Source organism: Mustela erminea, chromosome 4 (genome assembly GCF_009829155.1).
Source record: "Mustela erminea isolate mMusErm1 chromosome 4, mMusErm1.Pri, whole genome shotgun sequence".
NCBI lineage: Eukaryota > Metazoa > Chordata > Mammalia > Carnivora > Mustelidae > Mustela > Mustela erminea.
The window spans coordinates 30,582,589-30,609,281 of NC_045617.1; the positions used below are offsets into that span (position 1 = coordinate 30,582,589).

General features: G+C 33.7%; 1 protein-coding gene across 2 annotated transcripts in view; it reads left to right on the forward strand.

The window, feature by feature from the left end:
- Nucleotides 1-26,693, forward strand: part of ASCC3 (activating signal cointegrator 1 complex subunit 3) — a 336,284-nt gene that overhangs the window by 103,655 nt on the left and 205,936 nt on the right. For both annotated transcript variants that reach the window (XM_032338962.1, XM_032338961.1), the window contains exon 11: nucleotides 25,631-25,795. In XM_032338962.1, the coding sequence (XP_032194853.1) occupies nucleotides 25,631-25,795 (165 nt within the window). The remainder of the gene's footprint in view (nucleotides 1-25,630; nucleotides 25,796-26,693) is intronic.

Below are 26,693 nucleotides of genomic sequence, written 5' to 3' on the forward strand. Positions count from 1 at the left end.
TATGATACAGCTTCCATTTTTCATAGATTATTGGCATATAGGCAGAAATACATGATAATTCTGGGAAAACTGGATTCGCTTGGCAGACATAGTTTACTTTACAGTTGCTCTAAAACTAGGGTACCTTGATAGGATAGGGACATCATAATTCAGACACATCAGGTTTCTTCCCACAAGGCATCTGCAGAAACATAAGAATTTCTACATCCTTTTTTGTATTTCTTTTTTGAAATTGTGGATTTATTCTTGTCACTTACCTCTGAGATTTTTAAAAATACCTGCTTAAACTGCTGAATGAAAACATTCTATGTTAATTTGAATACTTTCTTGAACAATACCACATGTTTATGTTTTTCTCCATAATTTGATATGGTGTGACATCTGAGAAAATACAGGTTTATGAGATCCCGAGAGCTTGATAGGTTAGGGCAATTTGTTATGTTCAAGTAGTTCTTGATTTGAAAGCCAGTTTTCCGTTGTTTGGGGCAGTTATTTTAGTCAGTAGTGCAGGCAATTATTTTCAAAAAGGCTCTTGTCTCACAAACACTGCATCAGAAGCATGAAGTTGCTGTAAACGAAAAATGCAGCACACAGCTGGTTAATTTTAGGAATTGTAGGGAGCTGTGGTTTCTGTAATTTCTGTGGCTGATCTAAATAGCTTCTTTTGAATTTGTAGTTTATGCATGTCTGTAAAAATTATTTTTATATATCAAAACTGGCATATATGAAATCATATTTTTGTAGAGCTTTGTGCCTCTACAGCCATAAATAGGTTTTATAAAGAAAGCTGAATGTACTTGTAGTCATCATTGATTTGAACCTTGGTTGAAATCATCACATAGAAACATTTACTGCTTGTTTTTCTTGGATTATCATTATCAAAGTCACAAGAACATTAGACGGCACGCCTTAATGGAGTATGATATACATTATGTGAGATACTGTAGTTTAGACCATTTTGTATCCCAAATGTCATTTTCCATATGTTTTCTTGTGTAGTTTTATAACTGGAGCTCTGTGACACTTTTTTAAGATCAGAGTGAATTAAATGTTAATTTTATTTTGAGAATTTTCATACTTAACGATTTTTTTCTGACTTCAAAAGGATAGCATGCTCATTGTAGAGAAGTGAAAAAAAATATAGAAAATTACAAAGTTTAGCATATAGCCTCTTTAATCTTTTTTCTGGGCAAATATATAAAACTTTAAAAAATGAAAGTTGATTGTATATTATTTTGTTACACTTTTTCCAATATACATATTTGCATATAATTGAGTATTTGTTCATATTGCATGGCATTTGGTAGCTACACAGTGTTCCTTTTATTGGATACACTAAGTTAACTGTACATTTCTGGTGACTTTTACTTAAGAGCTTATTTATTGTTATTTACTTATATTTATTTACTCATTCACTCACGGTGGATTGGACACTGAGGAGAAAGCAAATGGGATATCTCAGAAACTAAGTGGATAGTGTCAAGAACAAACCTTTCTCTTCTAGTGCTTGGGTTGATTCCTCATGGACTACAAGTTAAGGGATTCCTTTACACTGACATTTATCAAACTATCACAAATGCCTTCTTCAGTTTTTACCATCAACATAGACTTCTATTTCTCTGAGTTCAGAGAGTGATTGGATGTATTCCCCTTAAAAGTCTTCTTTGTCTTATCTGTTGCTATGTGATAGGCATGCATGTAATAATCCCCCCTAGAATTACTCGTAGGATGAGCCATGGAGTATCCAGTTATTAGTATTCTTGATTATAACTCTTTTTTCCCTCTTCTCCTCTTCAAAGCAAATCTAAATGCAAGCTGATCTTGGAACTGCTATGTTTAAAAAATAAAATAACCAACAAAAATTATTTCCTGTGGTATTCTAATTCTCGTTATTTTTCAATTTACATGTTGTAAATACTTCTTTTTTTATATTTTAAAGAACTATTAAGCACCTTATACAGTGTAAGTCATAGTGCTTTGTATTCTGGATTCACCTGTGTTTAAGGCAGGTCTTGGCCTCAAAAGCCGAATCTAAAAGAATATCAATGCCCTCTAGTCTTTCCTATTTGTGTTAAAAACATTATCATGATATAGTGCTTTGTTCATTCAAGTTATAGAAAACTAAAACATTCAAAATGTTTTACTGTTGTTATTTGAAATAATATGTAAAATTTTTTTAAGATAGTATCTTGTGCATAGTTGTCCTTCAGTCCCTTTCTGCTGCTTTATTGGGTTCTTTACACTGCATCTTACCCACTGTACCTCATGAGTAATAACCCCAGAGTATACACTTGATAATTTATGCTACGTTGACTCTTCAAACTATACCTATTAGAATCAAAGAGAAGAGAAAAATTTGATGATTTCCCTCCATGTTAGAAATGACAACATGGTAAGTATAAATAGTATTTATTTGGCTGAAGTGGGATCCTTTGACTTTTCCCTTTGGAAGGACAGTAATCTGTGGAATTGATCCTGGGAGAAGACCTCTTACAGGCTTGGCTTAAAAGAAGGCTCTTGTGTTCAATTTTGACTGTTTTTATTAAAAGATAAAAGCTGTGCATTTATTCCTAAATTTGAGATTCATTCCTAAATTTCTTACTAGAAAAGAAAATAAAAATCATATTCTAAAGAAAGCACCAGAGACTACTACATGTTATTTTTAATGCATGTATACTGATCTTTAAACATTTTATTTTAGCTTTATTGAGGTATAACTAATGTACAAAAATCTGTACATTTTTAAAGAACACAATTTAAACAGTTTTGACATGTGTGTATACCAGTGAAAGCATCAACACAATGAATGAGTATTCATCAGCCCTAAAATTTTCTTCACTTTCTACTCTTCCTCCACAACTGCCATCGCTAGGCAACCGCTGAAATGCTCTCTGTCACTATAGCTTTGTTTACATTTTCATTAATTTTGCCTAAGTGGGTTCACATAGTGTGTACCTTTCTCTCTGGCTTCTGTCACTCAACATAATTATTTTTATATTTATCCACATTCTTGCATTTATTAATGGTTCATTCCTTGTTACTTCTGTGTTACATTGGATATACTACAGATTGTTTATCCATTCAATTCTGATGAATTTTTGCCTTGGTTCTACTTTTCCCTATTACAAATAAAGCTGCTGTGAACATTCTTGTACAACTATTTATGTGGACATATGGCTTTCATTTTGAAGGTAGTACCTAGGAATAGAATTGCTGGGGATATGGTAGATACATGTTTAACTTTTGTAGAAACTATGAAACTGTTTCTAAAATGGCTGTACCATTTTACATTTCTAACAGCAGTATATGAAAATTCCAATTCCTTCATATCCTCTTTTAACACCTTTATGGTTATTCTTTTTAATTTTAGTTGGCCTAGTGAGCATGTAGTAACATCTCTCTTTTATTTTTAATTTGCATTTCCCTAATGATGTTGAGCATCGTATAATGTGTCTTTTAGCTATCTGTATATCTTCTTTGGTGATGTGTCTTTTCAAATTGTTTGCCTTGTTTGAAGTATTTTAAGTGGGTAGTTTGTCTTATTATTGAGTCACAAGATATGTAAGACTCTAAATACAAGTCATGTGTTGACTCTGTGCTTTGCAATATTTTCTTCTAGTTAATGACTTGCCTTCCATGTTTGTAACCATGTCTTTCAAAAAGCAGATACTTAGTTTTTCTAGAGTCCTAATTTATTGACTTTTTCTTTTATAGTTCATGCTTTTTGTGTCCCATTTAAATAATATTTCCTAAGCCCAAGATAAGTAATTATTTTCTCCTATGATTTCTTCTAGAAATTTCATAGTTTTAGTTCTTAGTTTTAGGCTATGACCCATTTTGAGTTGATTTTTGTGAAAGGTAGAAGTAAGGATTGAGGTTCATTGTTTTTGCATATGGATACTTATTTTGACACCCTTTGTTGAAAGGCTTATCTTGAGGCGCCTGGGTGGCCCAGTGGGTTGAAAGCCTCTACCTTCTGCTCAGGTCATGGTCTCAGGGTCCTGGGATGGAGCCATGCATTGGGCTCACTGCTCAGCGGGGAGTCTGCTTTTCCCTCTCTCTCTACCTATCTCTCTGCCTGCTTGTGATCTCTGTCTGTCAAATAAATAAATAAAAATCTTTAAAAAAAATAAAAGGGTTATCTTTTCTGTATTGAATTACCATCACACTATTATTGAAAACCAGTTGCCCATATATATGTGGCTCTACCTCATGGATTCTGTTCTGTTCTGTTGATTTTGTGTGTTTATCTTTGGGCCAATACCACACTGTCTTGATAACTCTAACTATATCATGTATCTTGAAATCTTGTAGTGTGATCCTTTTACTTCGTCTTTTTTTTTTTTTTTTCAGAGTTGTTTTGCTTATTTCAGGTTTTATTTCCATATAAATTCTGTATGTTTTGGTTACCTTTTATAAATCTTCCCGTTACTGTGCAACTTTATGTGGTATCCACAGAGTCGAGAGAGAACAGGTTATATGTGTTAAATAGTGGATTGTAGCTATTTATTTTTTGTTATTTTGCAGAACTTGCAGCCCCTGAAAACATTGCTTTAATGGCAATGCAAGACTAGCTGAAGAGAAATTTGAAATGTTTCGAAAAATAGGGGAAAGTTTCCCACAACACCCAAGGATTATAGATCCTATCTATTTAATTTCTTTTTAATACTTTACTTTTTTATTGCTTTTATGTCATTTCAACACATATTCTTTCAGCACAGGAAATTTAAAAATAAAAATAACATAACATACTAATTTATTACAAGTATATGCTTTCCATTTCTCATTTTCGTACTAAGATATATTAAATTTTATATTTAATGAAAGGGCATATGGCATAATGGTAAGTTAAAGTTAATTGACTTTATACGTGTGGATTGTTTAGAATAGTGCTTGGCGTGTGATTTCTTAATAAGCATTAGATTTCTTTTAATAAAACCATACAAGTAAATTACTTTATATCTTATTTATTTAACAACATACCATAAACAGTGATTTGTGTTAGTAGATATATATCTACAACAATTTTAATGACATTAACTGGCCATATTAAGTGGATTACCAGTGGTTGTGAAAGGACCACACATACAGACCTGCTGTATTCAATACAAACCATGTATTCCTCATTTATTAAATTGGGAATATGGAGCACTGTTGTTCAATATGGTAGCCACTGGCCATATGTGACTTTGTAATTGAAATTAAATAAAACTTTATAAAATTAAAATTTGTCTCTCATTTGCGCTAGCCTCATTTTAGTGTTCAGTAATCACCAGTGGTTATCAAATTACATAATGCAGACATAGAACATTATTGTCATCATAGTAAGTTCTATTGGACAGTGACAGGGTAGTGCTTAAAGGAAGCATTGTGGCAGTGTAGAGAATAGAAGCTGAAGCAGTGTATGTGCATACATGTTTTTTCTTTTGTTATAGGACGGGTGTAGTTCCAGAATACAGAGGGTCCTGCCAAAAAGTCAACAAAACCAATCACTGCTAAGCCACTCCCCTGTCATAGAATTTAGGCTTACAGTCTCTGGGCTTCATTTTAAGGGAGTGTTTACATATATCAAGCTTTCTTGATTCTGAACCAATTTTGATAACAATTCGCAACTGTAAAGTTGAGACATCTCTGTTTCAAGCTTCCCAGGGGTCCTGGAGAGCCCTCTTCTGTAGGTAATATACAACATTGTATGGATATAATATGGTTTATTTAACTCTTTCTTGGATGCTTATTTATAGTTTCCAAATATCCTATTAGAAAAATCAAGGGGCACCTGGGTGGCTCAGTGGGTTAAGCCTCTGCCTTTGGCTCGGGTCATGATCCCAGGGTCCTGGGATCAAGCCCCACATTGGGCTCTCTGCTCAGTGGGGAGCCTGCTTCCCTTCCTCTCTCTCTGCCTGCCTCTCTGCCTACTTGTGATCTCTGTCTGTCAAATAAATAAATAAAATCTTTAAAAAAAGAAAAAAGAAAAATCAAGGACTGTGCATGATTGGCTAGAAATCTGTACTAAAAAATAGAACATATATAATAGAAATAAAATAGCCCACTAAGTTTTGAAAGATTGGTGTCAATGCTTAATGTTGAAAATTGCAAAACAATATTGTAGGGACCAACATTTTACTTTTTTAATTTTTATTTCATCTTGAGGGGGGACCCAACATTTTAGCACATGATAAAATTTGTAACTAGGAGTAACATTTTCATTGATCTGTCATTTCATATTTTCTCTTTAAAAAATTAATTTGGTGTTCTCCTTTTTTATCATTATCTATAGTCATATTAGAAACCAGCCTGTCAGTCTCTGTCTCTTTATATTATAAATATAGGCACTGAGATTACCATATTGCTGTTACTTATAATTTGCTCTGAAAAACTCAGCATAGTTTTGCAACTCTCTTAAAATAATCATCATCTCTCCCCCATCTCCCTCTCTAACCCAGTGGCTCTATTTGGTATGAAGACCTAAACATATATATAAATTTAAACTGCATGCTAATGAAACATGGAATAAAAAACTAAGAGGAAGTGAAAATGATGCACAATGTAGATTTTTATCAGCACAAAAGATTTGTTTCAACTTCTGGGTTTTGTAAAGATCTGAACTTATGCAGTGTAAAACTGACATTAAGATAAAATCATAAAAAACTAAAGTACTGTGTACCTGCTTCATAAATCAGTGGAGAATGCTAATCATTTGAAATCACTATTCACTAAGCTACTTTAGCATAGATACAATTTTTAAATCAGTTGAAAAAACTAGTCTTAGTGATGAAATCTAAATATTTTGAGATATGGTTTTAGTTTAGAAATTACTGTGGCATTTATATTTGTTATAATGTTGCATGTTTCCCCAGTTGTCTTCATTTGTTTGGTTTTGGGATTTGTTTTTAATAATACTTATTTCAGAATAAGAATAAAAAACAACCATAATATTCTTTTATATTTTGAAGGTAATTCTTGACGATGTAGGCTTAATTTTTCAAGTGACTGCACAAATATAATTAGTGTGTTTTTTGTGGCAGTAATGATTTTTTCAGTCCTTTATTAATATCTCGCTTTTTCTAGGGTTTTTTTTCCTATTTACGTTTTCAATTCTGTGTAATTAAGCAACTAATAACCAAAATGATTTTTTTTTTTCAAGATAGAGAGTGAGTGCAGAGAAGGGTAGGGGGAGAGGGAGCGAGAGAATCTCAAGCAGAGTCCATGCATAGCACAGAGTACTACATGACGCTTGATCTCAAGACCTCAAGTTCATGACCTGAGCCGAAATCAAGAGTTGGACACTTAACCTCCTGAGTCACCCAGGTGCCCCCCAAATGAAAATTTTAAGCTTCCTTTTAGTTAGAATCTAAAAAATGTAAATAGAACCTGAAGTCTGAAAGCAGCCAATTTTAAGAAGAATGATTAGTTTAAAAAGCTTTAACCCTGTGCTTAAGCATAATGGAATTAGAAAGCAACCACTTTAAAAATCCCTGATGCAATGTAAGTATTATTTAACAGGACAACCATTTCCTGCTTTTGAACGCATGCCATTAAAAAGTAATGAGAGTTCTATTTTGAAGAATGTCTCATTACTTTATTAGTAAGTAAGCTATAAATTACTTTGAAGCATCATGGAGTCATAGTGTTGTTGATTATTTTTACTTTTGCGAGGTTTAATAGCTACTCTTAAAATATTTTAAAAGCTTTGAGTATAAAAGTCCTCTTTTTTATACACACACATACAACACACACACACACACATTTTTCTGCTTTTAACTATTTTGTTCTTCTTAATATAGTTGGATTAGAGGGGGTTCTGAGAGAATTGTAATTTTTGATGTATAAAAATCTGTTTTGTGAGTGCAAATTATGTATTGAGACTCTTTTCCTAGAGTATAATTTAAAAGCACTCAGCAATCTAATTATCTTTGCCTTTACTAAAAAAAAAAAAAAAAAAAAAAAAAATTAGAATAACAACTTTGCCTTTTCCAAGAGTATTACTTTGCAGAAAAATAGCTTGTGTCCTTGTATTAGTGAAGAGAGGAGTGGAGTCCTATTCTAATGGTTTCTATTTTTCTTTTTGTCTGTTTTATATCAACATTTAGTACTTTTTTTCCCTATTATGGGATTATTTTATATTCTTATGGACATTATGTAAAAACAGTAAAATATTACAAAATTCATTTTTAAATTACTTCAAGAGCCCTGCTTGCAAAGCCTATCATGCTAACTTATCTAAATACAGACCAAAAACCTATGAAAAACTTAGTGTTTTCTTCCTCTTAAAGTAGAATAATGTCTACTATTTTAAAATAATGCAATGCATAGCATGCTTAAAAGCAGTCTAGTTTCCCTATAAACAAGGAAGCAAAAATAAATATCCAATATTTCTGATGCTCATTCTAAGTCTTCTTGTTACATATTAAATTTCAGAAAAATCCTGCCCACCAATAAGTTGTAAGATGGGAATTCGCTAACCACAAACATTAGTATCATTTTGAAAAATTACTTTTATCTTCCTCAGAAATATGACATGTCAAATATTAAAATAGAGTAGGTTATCTGTGGTCTTTTATAATTGCAGATCCCTCAAAGTGGGTGTTTTTCTTTAATTTTCAAAGGTTATCTAGACTATTTTGATATCTGCAAAATATTTAAAACTTTTGAAAGACTAGTAACTATTAATAAATAAAGGCCTAAGATTCTAGTATTCCTTTATATATATATATATTTTTTTTTACCTCCAGTTGTCTTACAACTATTGAGGTAAATCTGTAAAAAAGTAGTTTGTCGTGTAAGTAACGGTGTTGGCATTTAATGACCTAGAAAAGATGAAGACTCTAAACAACTCTAATTTTCTTCTATTATATTAACAAGTTTGAAAAATTTTCTCAGGGGTTAGCTTGCAGCTATATTGAGTATTTCCTAATGTTTCATTTGTGATTATTTCATACTGAACCAGAAAGATAGCAGAAAGATGTAAAATATCTGACACATGAGGAATTTTCTGCAGAATATGTTTAGATGTTTATATTTTCCTTGGGAAAAATAATACTTAAATATAGTCTATATTTAAATATAAAGTGAATATAGTCAATCCAGCACCAATTCCTATTAATTATTGATTTTATCTCCTATGTATTTCTCACTTTCATCCATATCCTCTTCATCTTCACTAATCCATCCTCTCTGGGCTTCTGTCCTCTCTCACCTTGATGACTTCTGTAGTATTGTAACAGGGGTACCAGCATCCAATCTGCTCCATCCTATTCTTCCCCCTTAGGTAGCCAGAAATTCAGCCTGGTTAGTTTTACTCTTTCCCATTTCATTCTCATACCCTGTCTATGAAAAACAATGACAATCCAAAATGAATAAATGGAATGAATGATTGGATGGGTGGACGGGAAGAAGAAGAGAAGAGAGGCGAAGAGGAAAAGAAAGCCGTTTATGGTTTTCCAGGCTCCTCTACGGTGTGAAAAGAATACACCTCCTAGAAGGGGCTGAAAGGCTGTGCATAGTCTATCGCTGCCCATCGCATTGCTGCCAGACTCCGGTGCTCCATCCTCTTCACTCTAGCCATGCACACTGCCCATCTTTACTCTTTCATCCACGTTTTCCCTCTCTGTTCTGTGTATATGCTTCACTTCCGCCTGTAGCTGTCTTTTTTTCTCCTTCAACTAATTAATGCCTTTTCATCTTTAAGACATTAAATAAAATTCTGCTTTCTTAATAACACCTCTTCTGATTTCTTTGGTTAAATTTTCCTATTTAGGTCAAATTTAGGTCAAATTTTCCTATTATGATTTATTGCATCATTGGATGGTATCTAAGTAGTAAGTTATCCTTAATAGCTTATCAGAAGTAAAACTTTGTATTTTGTAGTTTAATTGTATAATGCCTATTGCCACTCCACACGCATTACAATGTAAGCCTTACCAGATCGAGGGTGTTATCTGTCTGCCTTTATCTTTCCTCACCATTGTACAGCACATAGCATAGTGTCTGGTATATTACAGTGAGGAACAAGAGGGTGATGCTGATGATATTAGAAAAACTAATTGATCCCTATTATATATCAGGCATTATTCTAAGTATTTTATGTGAATTATGTGTTTCATTTTCATTATACCCCCTGATATGTAGGTACTGTTATTTTCTTCATTTTATTATGGAGGAAACTAAGATTGTGGTAACATATACACAATAAATATTTGATAAGGACATCATTGAAAGATATTGAATGTGTTCTCATTACACATACACAATGTATCAGACGTAATGTATTTATAAATGAGACATGTCCATAAGGATACTTAGGTTTAGAAGTATCAATAAATTGTGTTTATAGAAGTAAAGGTTTCAGTCCATTAACAGTAATACCTATTTAGATTGTGGCATCTTCTTCCTTGCTTTGGAGGAAATTAAATTAAAAAACCTTAGCTATTGCCTTATGAGACAGAAGGTAGAGAAATGCTGGCCTGCTTTCTTGGTAAAGGCCTGGGGTGGCCTTGGTGGAGTTGGGGTGGGAGGACTGGAAAGAAGAATTATAAAAATCTCTGAGTCCTGCTTACAGGATGTTCAAATTATATTCATTCCTCTTTGAGTGGTACTCTGAGATACAATTCTGCTCTTCCCAAAAAGACAAAGATCCAGCACTTGGTTTAAATTAATCCAAGAAGAGCCATCAAGATCTCTCTTTTCTTTACAACATTCATTTCAGGTAAATAACATGTGGCTACTGTGATTTTCTTCCCCCAAGACATAGGGTAAGCCATGTGGGTGCTAGTGTCTTCCTTGTCCAGGATTCAGTAAATGGGTCTCCTCCCTTGAATAAGCTTTTAAGTTTTTCTGTTTGGTAAATGTCCAAGAACAGATTAGAGAGGAGAGTATTCCTCTGCCTAATTCACAAAATCTGTATGTGACAGTATATTAAACAGAACTTTTTAAACCCAGTGATCTATATAGAACATAAATTATATAAATCCTACTATTAAATATAGAAATATTTGTTTTTTTATTAGTCAAGAAGAGTTACCACTAGTGTTAGGAGGTTAATAATTACCTGCAAAAAACTATAATTCATCAACAGTTCTTGAGTAGGTACGGTGTACCAGACCGCTTAAGCAAGCAGTATAGTGTAATAAATGTGGAGATAGAAAATATGGGCACAGAGATGCCGGAGAAGGTTATGAAAGGGAAATATTAGCAGGGTATTTTAGTTTAAGAAAAGCCTCTTAAACATTTCACCTCAAGACCCGGAGAATGTAGAGGAGTGTGTGTGTGTGTGTTCGTGTGTATATATTTTCTTTTAACATAATAAAAATAGAATCGTACTTTATGTATACATTTGTGTGTATCTTTGCATAAAATGCATACTATTTGGGGCTTTTTCACTTAGTATCAGTATGCATAGATCTACATTATTGCCTTCTAAGAAAACTTCATGAATGTCTATTCGTGTGTTCAGGACTTTTTTCGAATTCTGGAAGTGAGATTGCTGAACCTAGGATTTGTGCATTTTAAATTTTGAAAGATTTTGCCAAATCACCTCCAAAATGACAACACTAGTTATATAATATCTCTATTAAAAGTTTAGGTTATGCAATTTGATGATATAAGCACTAAATACAAGAAGAGACAATACACAGTTGCAAAAAAAAATAAGATATTAAGCATCATTAACAAATAAATACTAATCAAGATACAGAACTGTGTCTCCATGATGAATTAGTGAAGGTAATAAAAATATCCCATGGAGGCAAAACCACAGTGTAACTTCAGCTCCCAACCATTGCTGTTAGTGTAATGAAACCATTGTGGCTAGTGCTGTGCTTAAAAGAAATCTGGATAGTTTGGTGAAAACAGTTGAGTTAACCAAAGAGAGAATGGCTGCTGGAGTCCTGAGGCCCTGGATACTTGGCAGATTTAGCCATTTTTTAATTACTCAAGGTGCAATGCCAGAATCACTTGAGGAGCAGTTTCCTACTATACATGCTGGTGTCCGTTTTGGTAAGAGTCATCCAGACAGGTGTTAAGTGATGGCTCATTGCGGTTTTGATTTGCCTTTCTGTGGTTAGTGATGTTGAGCACGTTTACTTGTACAGTGGGCCAGGGTTCACAGAAGCCTGCTGCTGGCCTGTGGCATAGATGCTTCCTGGGGCTGCGGGAACTGCCATGGGCTGCCAGACCAGTGGGTGCTGGGGTGTATCAGGGGCCTAGGTTTGCAGGAGCCAGTAGGGAGTACCAAAAGGCCTTGGGAGTTGGCCTGATGCTGGAGAAGGGGGTCTGTGATGAAAAGGGACATTTGTTTACTTTCTTTCTCCAATGGGGGAAGGTATCTATCTCTCTGCCCTGTGCTGCCTGAGCTTAGAGGTGGCGTGATAGGGGATGCTGTGAATCTGTCTTTCCTACTCTCCTTAGTACATACTTTCTTATTTCTGCACTTCACCCACGTGCTATAATCCTTCACCTGGAATCCTTAGCTCTTGTGAAGTTATTTTCATGCACAGATAATTGTTCAAATTGGTGTTTCTGGGGGAGGGGACAAACACTACAAGTTCTGATGCTACCATTTTGCTGATATCACTCTCAGTTTTTCTTTTTCAGATGGTTGTTGGAGAGGCTTACAGTAAGGTTTTGTGCATCATCACAGATCTGTATTTGCTTGGGGCATATTTGTTTTTCTCCTTTAACACTTTTCTAAGCCTCTACTTTAGTGTTTGTGGATTTCTGTCTAAGGCACTTCAAAGCTAGTAACAAGTAACTGTTGTTTGGTCTTGTTTGTTCTGTTTTGTTTTGTTTTGGTGCTCTAACTTTGTAAGATTATAGGAAATGGAGGAAAAATGCAGAAAAATGTATAATTTCATTTGGATCTGCTCCGTAGTCATATTGACTCTGTGTATGTCGTTTTTACCCTGAGTGGGCAGAGGCAGCATCAGTTGGTTCAACAGGGTCAGCTGCCCACCCAATGACCATTTCATTTTGTAACATGTAAGAAAGAAAGAATTTGAACCCCATTTCATTTCTTCTTTGCTGTGTTTCTCCTTACCGTATAAGCTTCTAAACTTCTTGCCTTTATCTTTGTATTCCTAAACACAGACACCTGTCTGCAGACATTGAGTTATTTACAGACTTCTACAGAGAAGCTCTCCCTTGGATAACCATAAGTTGTGATTAAATAGAACACATGTCCTGCCTTTGTTCTTTTTCTAAATAATATAGAAAGGATTTAAATGATAGAAGTAGGTATACAATGGGACAGGTAATTTTCTTAATTACAGTAGTTTTCAGCAGCTAAGGTTTTGCCATAATTTGTTGATGTTAGAATCTTATCTTCATCTGTCTCTCCTGTCCAGTGGTAGACCGCAAACAAACTTTTGATTAATTGTTCTTGAATTGGCAAAATCTCTAAGTAGAGAATGTGTGGTGTTAGTTCGGAGAGTTAAAATTGGTAATTTGAATTACTTCAGAATTACTACAGAATACTGTTTTTATTTAGTTCATTGCATTTGAAGTTTTAGTAATTTGGCATTGTAATTTATGACATTTTAAAGTGTTTTAGTAAGAAATTGATCTTCAAATTGAGCCTTGCACATGTGGCAGGAAAGAGAAAGAAGGAAAAAAAATAACTATAGCAAACTGAGGAAACCTGTACTCTCTGAGTCATGCCCCAACTGTACAGAATAAAACTTACCACAGGACAAGTTTCTACCACAAATTATTCACATGTCAAAAATCTGTCTTTATGAGTAAACTGAAGAGGAATCATTGCAAATTGTTTCAGACCCTTGTTCTATGAGACTTTAATGGAATGAAATACTGTGGTATTATGGAAAAGCACTTATTTTTTATTTTTATTTTTTATTATGTTCAGTTAGCCACTATATAGTACATCATTAGTTTTTGATGTAGTGCTCAGTGATTCATTAATTGCATATAACACCCATGCTCATCCTAACACATGCCTTCCTCTATACCCATCACCTGGCTACGCCATCCCCCCACTGTCCTCCCCTCTGAAACCCCATTTTTTTCTTGGAGTTCATAGTCTCTCATGATTCATCTCCCTCTCTGATTTCTCCCCCTTCAGTTTTCCCGCCTTTCACCGTGGTCTTTTGCACTATTCTTATGTTCCACATATGAGTGAAGTCATATGATAGTTGTCTTTCTCTGCCCTCCAGTTCCATCCATGTCGATGCAAATAGTGGGTATTCATCCTTTCTGATGGCTGAGTAATATTCCATTGTATATATGGACCACATTTTCTTTATCCATTCATCTATTGAAGGGCATCTCCAGAGTTTGGCTATTGTGGACATTGCTGCTATGAACATTGAGGTGCATGTACCCCTTCTTTTCACTACATCTGTATGTTTGGGATAAATACATACTGGTATACTTGCTGAGTCATAAGGTAGCTTTATTTTTTTAACATCTTAAAGAACCTCCATACTGTTTTCCAGAGTGGCTGTACTAGCTTGCATTGCCATGAACAGTGTAAGAGGGTTCCCCTTTCTCCACATCCTCTCCAACATTTGTTGTTACCTGTTTTGTTAATTTTTGCCATTCTGACTGGTCTAAAGTGGTATCTCATTGCGGTTTTGATTTTTATTTCCCTGATGGCTAGTGATGTTGAACAGTTTTTCATGTGTCTGTTAACCATTTGTGTATCTTCTTTGAAGGAAGTGTCTGTTCATGTCTTTTGCCCATTTTTTGACTGCGTTATTGGTTTTTTGAGTGTTGAGTTTGAGAAATTCTTCATAGATCTTGGATACCAGCCCTTTATCTGTAATGTCATTTGCAAATACCTTCTCCCATTCTGTGGGTTGCCTTTTAGTTTTGTTGACTGTTTCCTTTGCCTATACAGAAGCTTTTTATCTTGATAAAGTCCCCAAAATTCATTTTTGCTTTTGTTTCCTTTGTCTTTGGAGACGTGTCTTGAAAGAAGTTGCTATGGCTAATGTTGAAGAGGTTACTTCTTATGTTCTCCTCTATGATTTTGATGAATTCCTATCTCACATTGAAGACTTTCATCAATTTTCAGTTTATCTTTGTGTATGGTGTAAGAGAACAGTCCAGTTTCATTCTTCTGTATGTAGCTGTCCAATATTCTCAGCACCGGTTATTGAGAGATTGTCTTCTTTCCATTGGATATTTTTTCCTAATTTGTGAAATACTAGTTGACCCTAGAGTTGAAGGTCCATTTCTGGAGTCTCTCTTCTGTTCCATTGGTCTATGTGTCTGCTTTTTTGCCAGTACCATCCTGTCTTGGTGATCACAGTTTTGTAATATAGCTTGGAGTTAGGCAACATGATGCCTGCAGCTTTGATTTTCTTTTTCAACATTTCCTTGGTGATTTGGCATCTTTTCTGGCTCCATACAAATTTTAGGATTATTTATTCCAGGTCCTTAAAAAATGCCAATGGTATTTAAATAAGGATGGCATTGAAAGTGTAGATTGCTCTGGGCGGAGTAGACATTTTAAGAATGTTTATTCCTCCAATCCATGAGCATGGACTGCTTTTCCATCTTTTTGTGTCTTCCTCAGTTTCTTTCGTAATTTTCTGTAGTTTCTGGACATATAGATCCTTTACCTCTTTGGTTAGGTTTATTCCTAGGTATCTTATCTCAGTCTTTTGGTAGCAGTTGAGACCTGATTTGAGACCCAGTATGTGGTCTGTTCTGGATAAAGTTCTGTGTGTGCTCAAGAAGAATGAGTATTGTGTTGTCTTAGAGTGGAATGCTGTGTGTATATCTGCAAAGTCCATCTGGTCCAATGTGTCATTCAAAGCTTTTGTTTCTTTGTTAATCTTCTGCTTAGATGATCTGTCCATTGCTGAGAGTGGAGTGTTAAGCTCTCTTGCCATTAATGTATTATTATCAATATGATTATTTTGGTTAACTGCTGGTTTATGTAGTTGGCTGCTCCCAGGTTGGTGGCATAGATATTTACAATTGTTAGATTTTCTTGTTGGATAGACCCTTTAAGTATGATATAGTTGGACAAGCATTTAGAGATTAGAGCAAGATCTTTATGACCTGTATGCACAATATAAACAATTTCTGTATTTTTCTATATTATATGTGATTAGTTATGTTTTAGAGTGACCAGGCACTATATCCTTCTAGGCTTATTCTGATGAGGGTAGACTTCAGCATGTATGTCCTGAGATTGTTGGAAATTGTTTTAAAGTGTTTTAAGTGTTTTAAACAAAAATAACTACCAAGAGAATTATACTACAGCTGTATACATGTGTAGTCTAACAGGTATTTTAAATGTTTCTTCTTTATTCCCAGCACTCTATGCTCTGTTCCTTCAAAGGTTTTCTAATTTCTTGTTAAATTACCCTTTGTTTATTTAGTAAATGTTACCTATGAAATATTAACTGAAAATTTTGTGAGAATTTTTCTGCTAACATGAGAATACCAAGATACATTTTAGATTACATTCTTTATGCTTTAGCTTGATTATATCTTTACTTTCAACAAAGAATATGAGGCAAGAATACCTCTCTACGTGAAGATTTTCCAATTAATTTCTATATTTCTATTTTATAATTAAAAGCTGTGGTCCTTGACATAAATAAATAAAACTGGATACTTCAAAAGACACTGTGCTTTACATGTGTGAGTGGTACTCATGCATTGTGAATTGATGGGAGAGGAAGGAACATAAAAATGTAGAAAAGGAAATAGTTGGAACTAACTGATTTGTTGTAGTGTCCCCAGGGCAGGTATAATTTGTAAGCTGTCAGATTCCATTATGGGGCTGTTGTCATCAATCAGAGCTGACATTTGTATAGCAGAGGTTAGTATAACTGTAATTATATGTATGTTTATTGAATCTAAAACGTGTGACATTTTAGCTTTATTCTTTAAATTAAAACATTCATGTAATCTATAAACTTGTTGGTTGAGTGGGTATGTGATTATGTATTTTAAAAAGGAAGATAGAATTCCTAAATCCTACAAATGGTTGCCTGGTCTACATCTATAACATTAGAATGTGATTTGTAACAATTACAGAATGACTATTTTCATCAGAGAAGATGTATTAATGAAGCATTCTTGAATATTGCTCTTTAGTTTAATTAAAAGATCACTTCCATTTTCAACTAAGTGTACCATATTCATTAATTGTAAGACACATTTTAAAAATTTACTTGATAGTGAAAACAACCATAAAACAAGTAACAAAATGACAATAAATACATATCTATCAATAATTACTTTGAATGTAAATGGACTGAATGCTCCAATCAAAAGCCATAGGGTACATTGATAAATAAGACCCATTTATTGCTGCCTACAAGAGACTCATTTCACACTGAAAGACACTTGCAGATTGAAAGTAAGTGGATGGAGAAACAGTCATCATGCAAATGGAGTTGAAAGAAAGCTGGAATAGCAATATTTATATTGGACAAAAGAGACTTTAAAACAAGACTATAACAAAAGACAAAGAAGGACACTCTATAAGAATAAAAGAGACAGTCCAACAAGAGGATATAACAATTGTAAATATTTGTGCACCCAAAATGGGAGCACCCAAATACATAAAACAATAACAAGAATGAAGTAATCAATAGTAATACATAATGGTAGAGGATTTTAACATCCCACTTGTATCAATGGACAGATCATCCAAGCAGAAAATGAACAAGGAAACAGTGGCTTTGAAAGATGCACTAGACCGGATGAACTTAACATATATATTCAGAACATTCCATCCTAAAACAGCGTTATATCCATTCTTTTCAAGTGCACATGGAACATTCTCCAAGATAAATCACATATTAAGCCACAAAACTAGTCTCACCAAATTCAGAAAAACCAAATTCATACTATGCATATTTTCAGACCACAACAGTATGTAAATAGAAATCAACCATAAGAAAAATTCAGGAAAGAGAACAAATATGTGAAAGTTAAATAATATGCTATTAAATAATGAATAGGTCAACCAAGAAATCAAAGAAGAAATCAAAAATCACGTGGAAACAAAAGAGAATAGTGGTCCAAAATCTTTGAAACTCAGCAAAAGTGGTTCTAAGAGTGAAGTTCATAGCACTACAGGCCTACCTCAAGAAGAAAGAAAAATCTCAAATAAACAACCTAACATTACACATAACAGAGCTAGAAAAAGAAAAACAAACCCAAACCCAGCAAAAGGAAAGAAATAATAAAGATTAGAGCAGAAATAAATGATGTAGAAACTGGAAAAACAGAACAGGTCAATGAAACAGGAGCTGGTTCTTTGAAAAGATCAGCAAATTTGATAAACCTCTAGCCAGACTCATTGGAAAAAAAAAAAAAAGAGAGAGAGAGAAAATCCAAATAAAATCTCTAAAGAAAGAGAAGGAATAACAACCAGCACCACAGAAATACAAACAATTGTAACAGAATATTATGAAAACCTATATTCCAATACATTGGACAACTTAGAAGAAATTAATAAATTCCTAGGAGCATATAATTTACAAAAAGTAAAGCAGGAAGAAAGAACGTTTGAACGACTAATTACCAATAATGAAATTGAATCAGTAATCAAAAAACTCCTAACAAATGAAAGTCTAGGACCAGACAGCTTCACAAGCAAATTCTATAAACATTTAAAGAGTTAAATACATATTCTTCTCAAACTATTCAAAACAATGAAGTGGAAGAAAAACTTCTAAATTTATTCTCTGAGGCCAGTATCACCCTGATCCCAAAACCAGATGAAGGCACCCCCCCCCCCAAAAAAAAAAACCTCTAGGCCAGTATTTCTTAATACAGATACAAAAACCCTCAACAAAATATTAGCAAACTGAATCTAACAATATATTTTAAAAAATCATACACATGATCAATTGGGACATATACCTGGCATGAAAGGTGGTTCAGTATTCTCAAAACAATCAATGGGATATGTCACATCCATAGGTAGTAGGATAAAAACCATATGATCATTTCAATAGATGCAGCAAAACTATTTGACAATGTGCAATATCCATTTATAATAAAAATCCTCTGCAAAATAGATCTAATGGGAACATACCTCAACATAGTAAAGGCCTTATATGGAAAACTCACAGCCAATATCATATTCAGTGGTGAAAAACTGAGAGTGTTCCCCTTAGGGTCAAGAACAAGAGAAGGATGTCCAGTCTCAGCCCTTATATTCAAAATAGTACTAGAGGTCTTAGCCACAGCAGTTAGACAACATAAGGAATGAAGGCATCCAGATTGATAAGGAAGGAGTAAAACTACCACTATTTGTAGTTGACATGATACTGTATAGAGAGAAGACCACCAAAAACTTACTGGAACTGATAAGTAAATTCAATAAAGTTGCAGGATGCAAAATGAATGTACAGAAATATTTTGTATTTCTACATGCTAAAAATGAAGCAGTAGAAAGTAAAATTTAAAAATAATCCTATTTATAATTACATCAAAAACAATAAAATACTTAGGAATAAACTTAATCCAGGAGGTGAAAGACCTGCACTCCGAAAACTATGAGACACTGATTATGGGCATTCTAGATGATGCAGAGAAATAGAAAAGACACTCCATGGTCATGGGTTGGAAGAACAAATATTGTTAAAATGTCTCTACTGCCCAAAGCAATGTACACATTCAGTGCAATCCCTATCAAAATTCCAACAGTATTTTTCACAGAACTAGAATGAACAATCTAAAATTTGTATGGAACCACAAAAGACCCTGAATAGCCAAAGTAGTCTTGAAAAAAGAACAAAACTGGAGGTATCCCTATTCCAGATTTCAAATAATCTTATAAAGCAGTAGAAATTAAAATAGTGTGGTACTGGCATAAGAACACACATAGATCAATGGAGCAGAATAGAAAACCCAGAAGGAAGCCCACAATTATATGATCAATTAATGTTCAACAAAGGAGGCAAGAATATACATTGGGAAAAAGTCTTTTCAACAAATGGTGTTGGGAAAACTGACAGCTGCATTCAAAAGAATGAAACTGGAGCACTCTCTTTCACCATACACAAAAATACAAATGGATTAAAGACCTAAATATGAGACCTGAAAGTGTAAAATGGCTTGAAGAGAGCACAGGCAATAATTTCTGACATTGGCTATAGCAAAATTTTTCTGATATGGCTCCTAAGGAAGGGAAATAAAAGTAAAAATAAATGCACTATTGGGATTATATCAAAATAAATAGTTCTGCATGGTAAAGGAAACAAGAAAACTAAAAGGTAACCCACCTAATGGGAGAGGATATTTGCAAATGACATAACTGATAAGGGGTTAGTATCCAAAATATATTTAAAAAATACAACTTAACATCCAGAAAACAAATAATCCAATTTAGAAATGGGCAGAAGACATGGGCAGACATTTCTTCAAAGAAGACATATAGATGGCCAACAGACACATGAAAGGATGCTCAGCATCACTCGTCATCAGGGATGTGTAAATCACAACCACAATGAGATATCAACTCACACCTGTCAGAATAGCTAAAATCAAGAAGCAAGTGTTGAAGAGGATGTTGACAAAGTAGCCCTTGTGCACTGTTGGTGGGATTGAAAATTGGTGCAGCCACTGTGGGAAACAGTATGGAGGTTTCCCAAAACGTTCCTCAAAAAATTAAAAATAAAACTAACCTATTATCCCTTAATCAGGCTATTGGCTATTTATCCCCAAAATACCAAAACACTACTTCAAAGCAATACATGCACCCCTATGTTTAGTGTGGCATCATTTACAAAGCCAAACTATGGAAGCAACCCAAGTGTCCATCAATAAATTAACAGATAAAAAGGAGGTGGTATACATAATGGAATATATGCAGTCTTTAAAAAGAATGAAATCTTGCCATTTGCAGCAACATGAGTAGAGCTAGAGAGTATAATGTTAAGTGAACTAAGTCAGAGAAATACAAATACCATATGCTCTCATTCATCTGTGGAATTTAAAAAACAAAAAGCAAAGGGAAAAAAAAAGGACAGAGAAAACAAACCAAGAAACAGACTGCTAACTACAGAGAACAAACTGATGATTACTAGAGGGGATCTGGGTGGAAAAGTGGATGAAATAGGTGATGGGGATTAAAGAATACACTTATCATGAAGAAAAGAAAAATTTTCTTGATAGTGTTTTTTTTTTTTTAACCTTCTTACTGACACTTACAGTGATGGTGTAGCTTATAATAATAGCTCCTGAGAATTGATGAAATAATAGTATTATGTTATTAGTCTATGGGATTTTAATGACTATATTTTGGTACTTTAGCATTCTGTTTTTTTAAAAAGTCATTGTAATTAGTTTAAACATTTTCCCCCATTTTTTATAGTCTAAGTATAAAATTTCAAAATCAACTCTGAATTTTATAAAGGCAAGAAAATATGCTTTTATTTTAAAAATTTCTTATATTTATTTAATATATTATTTTTATTGCTATAAAATTGGTTTATAACATATTACTTTCAGGTGTGCAACATAATAATTTATTCTTTGTATACACAACGAAGTGATCACCACAGTGAGTTTGTTTATTGTTCATCACCATATACTGCACCACCTTCACCCATTTTACCCCACCACAACCTCTTCCCTTATGATAACCACTAATCTGTTCTCTGTATCGGTAAGTTGTGTTTGGTCTTGTTTGTTCATTTGTTTTGTTTTTTAGATTCCACATATAAGTGAAATGGTAAGAGTACTTGTCGTTCTCTAATTTATTTCACTTAGCATAATATCCTCAGGGTCTATACATATTATTGCAAATAGTTACATTTCCTTCTGTATTTTTTGACTGTTATTCCATTGTGTGTGTACATCTTTCTCCATTCATCCACTGATGAACACTTAGGTTGCTTCCATATCTTGGCTACCGTAAATAATTTGAAATCAGGGACTATGATGCCTCCCACTTAGTACTTCTTTCTCAAGATTGCTTTGTCTATTTCGGGTCTTTTATGGTTTCATACATATTTTAGAATTTTTTGTTCTAGTTCTGTGAAAAATGCTGTTAGGATTTTGATATGTATTACATTGAATCTGTAGATTTTTTTTAAAAGATTTTATTTATTTATTTGACCGAGAGAGCGAGATCATAAGTAGGCAAAGAGGCAGGCAGAGAGAGAGGGGAAAGCAAGCTCCCTGCCAAGCAGGGAGCCCAATGGAGGCCTCAATCCCAGGATACTGAGATCATGACCTGGGCCGAAGGCAGAGGCTTAACCCACTGAGCCACACAGGTTCCCCGAATCTGTAGATTTTTTAACAATATTAATTCTTCCAATCCATGAACACAGAATATCTTACTAATTATTAGGGTCTCCATCAATTTCTTTCATCAGTGTCTCTTATAGTTTTCAGTATGTAGATTTTTCAGCTCCTTGGTTAAATTTATTCCCAGGTATTTTATTCATTTTGATGTAATTGTAAATGGGATTATTTTCTTCATTTCTGTTATAGTTTGTTAGTAATTTATAGAAATAAAATAGATTCCTATCTGTTCATTTGGTATCCTGTAACTTTACTGAATTAATTTATTAGTTTTAACAGGGTTTGTTTTTTTTTTTGGTGGAGTCCTTAAGGTTTTCTATATATAGTATCATGTCTTCTGATACTGATATAGTGACAGTTTCACGACTTCCTTTCCAATTTGGATACCATAGAAATAGAGAGGATCATAAGAGACTACTGTGAACAATCATATATCAGCAAATTGGACAACCTAGAAAAAATGGATAAATTCCTAGAAACATACAATCTACTGACTCATGGAGAAAGAGAAAATATAAACAGATTAATGCATCATATTAATAGAATGAAAGAGAAAAATCATACCATAATCTTACTAAATGCAGAAAAAATTTTTGACAAAATTTAATGTCTTCACATTTCCTCATGTTCTTTGCAGCATTATTAACAGTAGCCAAGACATGGGAACAACCCAAGTGTCCCCCAGTGGATGAATGGATAAGGAAAATGTAGTGTATATGTACAATGGAATATTGATCAGCCATAAAAAGGAAGGAAACTCAACTTTTCGACATGGATGGACCTTGAGGACATTATGCTAGGTGAAATAAGACAGAGAATGACCAATACTGTGTGTTCTAACTTAAATGTGAAATATAAAAAAGATGAACTTAAATAGTAGAGAGGTGGTTGCCAAGGGCTGGAATTTCAGGAAATGAGGAAATATTGGTCAAGGGATATAAACTGTAAGATGAATATGTTCTCAGGATTTGATGTACAGTATGCTAATTGTGATTTGCAATGCTATAATATTAATATTAATATTAATGTTTAAGTGAACTACCAGATGAATTGGTTCTGCCAGATCTCAGGTCATTTGGTATTTCTATCAAATGGATAAGGATTTTAAAACTAAAGACACCAAATTTTTGACACAATGGTTGTATATAACATCGTGACTGTGCCATTTTCCCAGTGGACAAGATAAAACTGGAACAGTTTCAAGTAATGATTTTTGTGTTTCTGAGGGAATAAGTACATGTATTGAGAGAAATTTAAGTTGACAGTAAAAATGTTGATGGTTAACCCATGCCCCAATATAAGAGCAGATGGAAATGTCTTGCATGAGTTCCAATTCATTAAGCAAATGTGACACTTCATGTTCTAGACATTTTAAGTTCAGGGAATTGAAGTGATAAAATAGTAATATAAATGAAGCCTCTTCTAACTGTGCTGAAATTAAAGTATAATAAAATGCTAAAATGGATTTTTAAGGTTTCATCAGTATAGCTTTCTGATATCTGAAAAATTTGATTTACAATTTGTTCCCACATTGTCATCGCTGAAAGTTAATTATAAGACAGTATAAGCATCATATTCTAAGTTCATGGTGAGGTAGGAAGCCAAGCTTTATTATTTAAAAGTGTACCCTGTGTCATTCCTAACATTCATGACTTAATAAGCTTACTTACTTAAATTTTTATATTAAATATACAGCGTATAAGAATTGTTGTTTTGAAAGCAGATAGGCTTGTCTTCCAGGATTTTGAATGAAAAGGGTTGTTAATAAGTAATCCCTATATTTTGGATTATTCTAAAGTTGTCGTTATTCAAAGTAGAAGTTCAATTTGAATTTGTTCCAAGAGATTTTAATTCACAGTGAATGTTTTTACCCATTTTAGATCTCAAAATTTATTATACATCTGTTTATACTTAATTCCAGCAGCATATCCTTTCCGTAAAATTTGTTGTCATCTCAACATTGCCATTCAGCTTTAGCAACTTTGAACTAAGTAACTTTGGATTTATAGTATTTCGTATCTTAGATAATTTCTCTTCAAGTTAATTTAATTTCTCTTCAAGTACAGCTTTGAAATTTTGTCATTGATACAGCTCATTTCATAATGAAAGCAGTGGTATCTCTAATAATGCAACAGGTCATATTGGCACATCATGTTTGGGATTTGTTAAGGAGTTTATATATAATTTGTACCAATCTAAAAATTAAAAATAAAACAAAAATCAAGGTAATTATTGTCCCCATAGGTGACTTAACCAGACGTGAAATAACAAAAGTGTTGAGAGAACACTCTGACCCTCATCTCAGTGAACCCCTTCAAAGCACAGTTCAACTGTGATTATCATCGGTCTCTAATCCTGATGAGAAACTGTAGTTTTGATTTATCTAGTATTCTTTGAATTGTCCACATATTGGCTCGTTTCCTAATGTAGTATTACTATAGTAGAAGGTATTATTAAACTTGTCATCTTTTTCTCTGCAACAGGATGATTTTAGAGGAGACAGTTTAATGTGTGAAAAGCAAAGAGAATTTTCATTATAGTTTCATGTTAAATGGTCTGCTACTGTGAGGCTCACATAAATGCCTCGGGCTTAACCTCCTGCTCTACACGCCCTGGAATCTCCAGTGACTGTCTTTGGGTTGCAGTTGTGTGCCAGTTAGGCTGTATTGTTTGTATTATTTTTGGTACAAAATAGTGCATATACTAGTTGATATTAAAGGGCAATTTTTTGAAAACTGTGTGTCTGTAGTAAAGTTTCCTTCACATTTGGGTAGGTATAAACAGGTGATCATTCCTGGAGTGGATTCTTGGTTTCCTTCTTATTGCCTTTTAACATTTGGTTCACTTCATTGTCCCTTTTCAGGTAAAGGCCATTATCATTGTATGCAGTTTAAAAGATAGAATTGTTTTTTTTGTTTTGTTTATTTTTTTTTAAAGATTTTATTTACTGGAGACAGGGAGGGGCAGAGGGAGAGGGACAAGCTGACTCCCCGCCGAGCAGAGAGCCCAAAGCAGGTTCGATCCCAGGACCCTGGGATTATGACCTGAGCCAACCAGGCACCCAGAATCATTTGTTTTTTTACATCATAAGACACTTTTCAAAAAAGCTTTGTATTTTGTACACTTTACTATAATTTTTTGACAGACTATTATCATTGACTTTTAAATAACTGCTTAATGTCACAACTTACGTGAAGCTAAATGAAATGAAATATTACTCTTGAAATGACAGTGTCTACAGTGAATTACATATCATTCTGGGATATTTTAAACACTTTTTATTTGATCTGTATAAAGGTTGCCAGTCATAATTCTTTTTGAATGACACATTTGTAATTTATATAAACTATGTGACTTTTTCTCTTTTTTATTTTATCTTATCTTACAGATGCTGGTGACCACCCCAGAAAAATGGGATGTAGTGACAAGAAAGAGTGTCGGAGATGTAGCTCTTTCCCAAATTGTAAAGCTCCTTATTCTTGATGAAGTTCATTTGCTGCATGAAGATAGAGGACCAGTCTTAGAAAGCATAGTGGCACGTACTTTACGGCAGGTAAGTGGAAGTTATTTTTAAGCTTGTTTTGGAGGGATGTTTTTAAGCTTAAATATAGTGTTCAAGAATATTAATATGTATTATTCATGGGAATAAAGACAATTTTAGTATGGAGAAAACTTTAGGTATTTTATTTTCGTATTGAAAGTACTCTTTCTTCCTTCCTTACAAGTCTTATTTTATTGAAGTCTCTAAAAATTGACCAAAGTAAATACAAGAAAACTTCTAAACCGTTTTTGCAAAGCCAAGTATAATATTATCTATGAAGTGTTAAAGATATAACAGAACATAGGCAAATATTAGTGATTTCCTTCATTTTTCTCCCTGCCTTCTATCCTCTGAAAAAATCTGAACATGATTTATAAATTTTCTGGTATACTAGATCATATAAATCACCTCATATGCATAATCTTAATAATTATTTTTTTAAAAAAGACATGTGTGCACAGTCTCTAGTTTTGGAGCTTTGTGGCTATTCATTAATAGTCCAAACAAAGACTGGTAAATTTACCAGTGTATCATGGTTATTTTCTGCCCGCCCCTATTTTCATTAAGTAAAAAGATAAAGTGTCTCAGAATGCCCATGAGTATTAAAAATGGCGTTTGTTGTTAGATTTTACCTGTATAGAAAATAAATGAAAACTAGTTGCATCATTTCTTTTATACTTCATATGCTAAACAGCTCTGATCCAGGTCTAGATTTGGGAATTTAATATAAAAAATGGAGTGCAAAATTTTAAAAAGTTAATATTGCATTTTAAAATGCCTTAAAATATTGTGTTTTCATCTGGTAAATCCACCATAAAATTCTAGATGGTTAATAATTAGCTATATCAGGGATGCCTGGTTGGCTCAGTTGAGCGTCTGCCTTTGGCTCCAGTTATGTACCAGGGTCCTG